Source organism: Pongo pygmaeus, chromosome 4 (genome assembly GCF_028885625.2).
Source record: "Pongo pygmaeus isolate AG05252 chromosome 4, NHGRI_mPonPyg2-v2.0_pri, whole genome shotgun sequence".
Classification (NCBI taxonomy): domain Eukaryota; kingdom Metazoa; phylum Chordata; class Mammalia; order Primates; family Hominidae; genus Pongo; species Pongo pygmaeus.
Window position 1 is genome coordinate 117,805,331 of NC_072377.2, and position 7,466 is coordinate 117,812,796.

The window sequence follows — 7,466 nt, forward strand, 5'->3', positions numbered from 1 at the left end:
GATCCGCTCACCTCTGCCTCCCAAAGTGCTGGGATTGCAGGCGTGAGCCACCACGCCTGGCCAACAGTGTTCTTTTATTTTACACTTTACTCCTTTGTGTTATTGTTTTCATACATTTTGTTTTTATATAAATGCTATAATGTATTGTTTTTACTTTACATAGTTATCTTTTATGAAGATTTCAAAGTCCGAAAAATATATTTTTATATTTATTATTTACTGATCTTATGCTCATTATTCTTTTATGTTAATACGAATGTCCATTTTGTATTATTTACTTCTGCCTGAAAAATCTCCTTTCTGGGACTCTGGATACACAGATATAAGACCATCTCATATGGTTCCACAGGTCACCGATGTTCTCTTCATTTTTTCCAGTGATTTTTCTGTCTTCATTTCAGATAGTTTCTACTGTTTTGTCTTTATGTTCACTGATGTTTTTATGTAGTGTCTAATCTGCTGTTCTTTCCTTCTAATGTGTTTTCAAAGGCTGTATTTTCATCTCTAGAAGTTCCTTTCAAGTCTTTTAAAAATTAAAAAAATATATATATATATAAATCTATCTGTATCTATCTATCTATCTATCTATCTATCTATCTATCTATCCATCTATCTATCTATCTATCCATCCTATCTAATCTATCTAATCTAATCTTCTGGCCGGGTGTGGTTTATGTCTGTAATCCCAGTGGTTTAGGAGGCCAGGTTGGGATGATAGCTTGAGGCCAGGAGTTTGAGAACAACCTGGGCAACATAGGAAGACCCTATCATCTCTACAAAAGAATAAAAAAATTAGTTGGGCATGGTGATGGGCCACCTGTATTCCTAGCTACTGGGGAGGCTGAGGCAGGAGGATCACCTGAACCCAGGAATTTGATTTTATAGTGAGCTGTGATTGTGCCACTGCATTCCAGCCTGGATGACAGGGTGAGACCCTGTCCCCCTAAAAAAAATTAATAATATCTTCCATTTCTCCTCTCATTATGTTCAAGTTTTCCTCTACCTTCTTTAACATAATGAATGTATTTATAACAGATGGCTTTAACATTCTTGTCTCCTGATTACATCAACTCTGTCATCTCTGAGACTGTTTCTGTTTATTACTTTTGGCATTTTTTTTCTTTTACTTTTGTTTCTGTTTTGTCTTCTTGTTATCCAGTGCTTTTTTTGTGGAGAAAATGCAAGTACAAATTTTATATTCCATATGCACATGAGAAACAGGTTCAGATTTGTAAAGAGCTAGTAAAAATCTACTTGTAAATGTGTCTGATTGCTCATTGCAATCAGTCTCAAGGTGACAACAGTATTTAACTTCTCTTCGGCCTTAATTATGTAAATAACAACTTTGTATATTCTTTTTGTTTCTTATAATTTTGTTGGGCAGCTAGGTTTTTGTATATTCCTTTCAATAGCGTTAGACTTTGTTGTGATTCACAGTTTAGTTGCAATCAGTTGAATCCTTTTGAAGTTTGCTTTTAAGTAATGTTAGGGTTGGGCCAGAGCAGTCTTTATTCTGTTATTAATTTAGTTCCAATACTAAGGTATGGCCCTTCTGTGGGCCAGTACCATATATATTACAGGTTCTATCTGTTCTGGCTGAAGATAACATGAAATATTCCCAGCCATGAATGAGCTCTAGGAATTGTTTGGTCTACTTGTTTTCCTTTGGATCTTTCCCTAGCCTTGGGTTATTTATCTTTTTTCTCACTCATGTTCAGGTCAGCACTTAGCCAAAAACTTGTGGGAACTCCTCTGTGTTTCCTTTGGAGCTCTCTTTACGTGCAACTCCTTTCTGTCTAAGATAGTACATTGCCATGCACAGTAGCCACTTCGGTCTCTGAACTCCGATTTCTTTCTGCACAACTTAATGAGACCACTGGACTCTGTTTTTCTTTGTCCTCTGAAAACTGCCTCCAGGCAGTAAGCTGGAGAAATATTTGTTTTGTTTTCTGACTTTGAAAGTTTATTAAAACAATTTCTGAAAGTCTATTTGAGGTGTAAACCAAAGTTGGTACTCCAGGATCCTTTGTTGATAAGGGATTTTGAATGCTCTGAAAATGAGTACTTGTTTTTGGCTAACTTTATTTTGGTTGAGTCTTGTGTAGGTTTCAGACATGATAGAGCTATTTGCATTTGTTGAATATATGATAAAATATTTTGGCTTATATGTTTATGAAGATGTTATTTAATGGAGCCTCTTGGTTTTGAAAGGTCAGATTACCTTTCGAGAACTTATGTATTCTTTTATAGGGCTCAAAATCTCCTTCACCAAGACCAAACATGCCTGTTCGATACTTCATAATGAAGAGTAGCAATTTGAGAAACCTTGAAATTTCTCAACAGAAGGGTATCTGGTCTACAACTCCTAGTAATGAACGGAAGCTAAATCGAGCCTTTTGGGAAAGCAGCATGGTTTACTTGGTATTTTCTGTTCAAGGATCTGGACATTTCCAGGTGAGCCACCCTGAATCAGTAAAATGGGGTTGTTCTGGCTGTAGGTTAAATCATAGAGATTTTTAGAAAAACAACTGGCTTTTCATTGCATCAGAATGCAAGAATGCCTTTTGCTTGATTGAGACTAAAGGGTATATTACATCTCTTTAGAGGATGATAGAACTGGAATTCTCTTTGTTTTTGCCTTGTCTTACCAGAGTCTTTCCAGGTAAACTATGTTTCCTTCTGAAGACAATTTTAGATTTACTAATTCTCAAGTGGATTCAAAGTAATGAGAAGCTTGACCTTTTGGTAAAATATTTATTTAAATAGGCCAAGGAAGTTAGTATTCACAATCAGTAAACTAAGTACGTTTCTTAACCCATCACCCATCTTGACTTAATGTATACCTGAATTTATAAAATAATACATTTATTATTTGATGTTTATTATAATTTTTGGAAATGAAAGCTTAGAGGTTAGCTTGTATCCATTTATCGTGGAATAAATATGGACTTAGAACTGTTGCTATTTTATTTAGAAATCATTATTGATACTTGAAATTTTTAGGCTAGAACTGTTTTTTTCTAAAATTTGCTAAGAGAGCTTTTAATGAAAAATTTAGTAGCTTATTTTTTGTTTTTGTTAGGTATCTCTTAATCTTACAATTTTAAAAACTCAGCCTTCTCAGATAAATTAAATTTAGACATGTTAATCTCCTCCTCACCTCTATTCCTTCCTCCCGTTTTACCTACAGGGATTTTCTAGGATGTCTTCTGAGATTGGAAGGGAAAAGAGTCAGGACTGGGGCTCTGCTGGACTAGGAGGAGTATTTAAGGTGGAGTGGATACGAAAAGAAAGCCTTCCCTTTCAGTTTGCACACCATTTACTCAATCCATGGAATGACAACAAGAAAGTGCAGATAAGCAGGGATGGGCAGGTATACAATGGCATTTTTTTTTTTTACTTTTGTTTCTGTTTGTTTTCTGTTATCCAGTGCTTTAATTGAGGACAAAATGTAAGAGTACAAATTTTATATTCCATATGCACATGGGAAACAGGGGTTCAGGTGTGTAAAAAGCTAGTAAAAACCTACTTGTAAATGTGTCTGATTGCTCGTTGCAGTCAGAGTCTCAAGATGACAATAGTATTTAACTTCTCTTTGGCTTTAATTATGTAAAGTAAATAACCTTTTTATATTCTAGGGGCTTGTTTATTTCTATTATGTTTTGCTTTGTCTTCCTGATGCTACTTACATGCATTTTAAGCTAGTTAAGATGATGGAAATTAATATATATTGACCAAATACTATGCTAGCTGCTTTATAAGATATAATGTATTTCTTATGATTAAATTATTAGTCCAATTTTATGTAGGAGAAAATAGACTCAAAGATTAGTTTTGCCTAAGGTCACACAGCTAATAATTTATCTGAACCAGTATGACTCGTTTCAAATCACCATGTAAAAAGTGTTTGGGTTCTTAAGTGCTTGTCATAGGTATCATTCCACAGGAGTACTATGAAGTGGGATTCTTTTCAATTGTGTGAGAATCATTTCATTTTTATTCTATAATAATGATTTTGAAGAAATATGTTAGCTAGAAATAATTCTTAGAAGAAAAAATATTTTAATAGTTTTCAAGATAAGAAGATATAGTTGCTTAAGAGAGTTTCTTGGAAAAAACCCAACATTGAATATGCTAGGTTTCACAGTAAACCTTTGGAAGTTCCAGCTGAGTGCTTTTGCTGAATCTCTATTAAAAACAAAATCCATTATTTTTAGGTAGAAACAGTTCCAGAAGGACTCCATGGGAATCTGTTGCCATTTTGTCACAAAAGTTGAGAGATTTTGCAGATTAACTGTAATCTTAAATCTGGAAGTCAACTCCATAAACCTTAAAGCAAAGAATTAGAACAATTCATACCATGTGATTTTAGCATATGCTGGTAGGAAAATGAAATTTAAAGAGATTTTCTTACATTTTTATCAGTATAGGTTTTGGTCATTAAAAATTTTTAATCCAGTTCTTTTTATGTTTATTTTGACTTCTGATTTATCTAGGAACTAGAACCTCAGGTTGGTGAACAGTTGCTCCAGTTATGGGAACGTCTTCCCTTGGGAGAAAAAAACACAACTGATTGACACTCAGGTTATACCATCTTGACTTTGAGTATTGGCAGTATTTGTGATCATTAGGAACCTTTCAGATTATTTATCTTTTTTTTTCCCCTTTCTTCTAGAACTCTTAGCTGTGGAAGAACATCATGCCTATTTATAACCACTGAATGCACTGACTTTCAAAAACTGAGATGGGGTGTGTGTTACGAATGGGCTTTTTAACACTTTTAGAGTGTTGCTTTAGAACTACCATCTTCATATACAGGAGAAAGGAATCATTTAAATTTTTACAGTGATCATAGAGAATGATTATATGATGTTTGTAATGAATAAAATAGTTTCATTATTTGGCACAATAGCAGTTTATTTTAAACAAACTTAATTTGAAGTTAAACATTTCATTTTTAAAAACACTGAATTACAGTTCTTATTGATGACTTTTTAATGCAGAGTAAGTTGTTTAAGAAAGGCCTGAATATATCAGAACATCTGAGCACAATTTTAGAAGAGTCAACTCTTAAGATTATCATTAGAAAACAAATACATCAACACCTGTGAAAAGAAGCGGGGAAAACAACAACAAGGACAACAAAAAACCAATGAAATTCTACAAATGTCCCTTTTAAAAATAGTATGTGCGAAGGGCTATTCATTCTGCCATTTTTAACTTGTGACACATTAAGAAAAAAGTTGGATGTTCTTTTTCTGTGATTATGAAATGCAATAAAATCTGAATAAAGGGCAAAGTTTCTTCCTGATCAGATTAGATCAAGTGCTTAGTTTTATTCCTTATTCTGCCCCTTTTAACCTGATGTGTACCTTACTCTTTCCTCCCTCTCTTCCTCCCTTCCTCCTCTCCCCACTCCTTTCCTGCATTTCTCCCTCCCTCCCTCGTCACATCTCTTATATGAGCACAGTAATTATGACCTTTTTGTTTTGGCTACAACTTGATTGAAACAAGTTCAAAATTTAAACAAGTTCATACAAGTTTTTAAAAATTCTCAACTGGTAGCTTGCTTGCTGTCCATCTTCCAAACTAAAGCCTGCAAGCACCACAATTCTAAGTGCTGCCTTCCATTTTTTTTCAGTATGTTTTCACTGGCTTATGTTTTCAGATATGATTTTCATTTTTCGCATATATGGTTTAATAAATGGGGGATAATTTTTTTTTTTTTGTAAACCCGTGCTTGTGCCAAGTCTCATATTTCTTTGCCATCTCAGAATTATTTATCTTTTTACCACCACTGTTTATAAAATTTCCTTAGAGACTTTTTGAAGGAAAATAGAGCAACAGGGAAAAATGAAAGAAATGTCTTGGTTACTGAGCTCTAAATAGACAGGTTTCATAGCACTTCTCATGATACATTTTAGTTATAAAAGCAAACAAGCAAACATGAGTGTAAATTAAAGACAAAAAGAAAACTCTGGTTTTATATTTGAGAACAGGTGAAAAATCATGGGTCAACATAAAATCTTGACAACCTTCTACTTTCTCTGGGAGAGCATTATATAGTGGTGCATTAGTTTAGAAAGTCAGCTATGATTTTGCCTATAGTTCTAGTTATTTGCTTTGGGGTTTTATTGTACTTTAAGACATACCTGTAAATTGAATCTATGTGAATTATATTCCACTGTATGTGTATTATAGTTCTTTTCCTATTAGAGCAACTTGTGTTTCCCTGATAATGTGTACATTTTTTGGGTATGTACTTAATAGTTCACAATGTTCTAAATTTGGAAGGACTTAAAAAAAAACTTGTTTTAATTTCCATCTGTTTTGTAATATCTAGCTCTATATGTAAATGATGGGTTTGTTGGTATTTAAAATGAATACAACTTGAATGTAATTAAAATGCTGTTTTTGGAAGTGATAAACTTTATACTTATTAAAATGGAATTCTATTAAGTTATTCAGATCTTATTTCTTATACTTTATAATAAGACTAAGTTAACAATGATCAGCAATATCCCCTGAGACAATAATGAATTTCAAACACCTTGAAGAATACTAAATTGATATAGAAGGTGATGGTTTGTATTGAAAATCCCTTCCCTGTAAATTGCCTTATTTCAATAGGAGATGGCAAAAATCTCACATTTGTTTAGTATAAAATATTTTAAATATTAATAAAATATACAAAAATAGGAAACTTAAACTATATTAAAACATTTCTAAATATTATGAATAGTACCTTGTACTTAAATGTTAGTATTTTTCTAACTTTCTTCACAAAGTTCTTGTCTAAACATCCAGGAGAAAGTTATAGTACAATATCTTTTTTTTTAATAGTACAATATCTTGGTAGCTAACACTACTTTTTCTGAACAATGTAGTTCTTTTCTGTCAGCTAATGTTTCCTTTCTTTCAGCTAATGAAGCCATCCATTCAGAAAAGATGGAGCACCTGCTGTTTTACCCAGACATTTCTTTGTAGAAAATGGTAGTAGTATCTTAGATACTTGGCTTCCATCAGTCCTTTCATCTCCCAGAGAATTTTAATATTTGTTTTCACTAATTCTCTGGAAGCAGTTTGTTGTCTTTCTTTTTTTTTTTAAAGGCAAGGTCTCGCTCTGTCACCCAGGCTGTAGTGCTGTGGTGAGATCACAGCTCACTACAGCCTCAGTCTTCTGGGCTCAACCAGTCCTCCCACCTCAGCCTCCCAAGTAGCTGGGACATGCCACCATACCATGCCTGGCTAATTTTTTTTTTTTTTTTTGTTAAGAGACAAGGTCTCGCAATATTACCCAGACTGGTCTCAAACTCCTGGGCTCAAGTGATTCTCTGGCCTCAGCCTCCCAAAGTGCTGGGTTTACAGGCGTGAGCCACCGTGCTCGGCCACATTGTCCTTTATTTATAATAAATATTTAATATCACTTACAGTGACATACTGAGATATAACAGGTACAATTCTTG

At 33.7% G+C, this 7,466-nt stretch overlaps 1 protein-coding gene across 3 annotated transcripts in view; it reads left to right on the top strand.

Moving 5' to 3' along the window:
- Positions 1 to 6,463, top strand: part of YTHDC2 (YTH N6-methyladenosine RNA binding protein C2) — an 82,438-nt gene extending 75,975 nt beyond the window's left edge. For 2 of the 3 annotated variants that reach the window (XM_054488734.2, XM_054488735.2), the window contains 4 exons: positions 2,251 to 2,454; positions 3,191 to 3,373; positions 4,497 to 4,584; positions 4,676 to 6,463. In XM_054488734.2, coding sequence (XP_054344709.1) covers positions 2,251 to 2,454; positions 3,191 to 3,373; positions 4,497 to 4,577 — 468 coding nt within the window. In that variant the 3' untranslated portion in view covers positions 4,578 to 4,584; positions 4,676 to 6,463. Of the gene's footprint in view, positions 1 to 2,250; positions 2,455 to 3,190; positions 3,374 to 4,217; positions 4,382 to 4,496 lie in introns of all 3 variants that reach the window. The other variant, XR_010126433.1, reaches the window with a different exon arrangement.
- Positions 6,464 to 7,466: the final 1,003 nt, after the last annotated feature.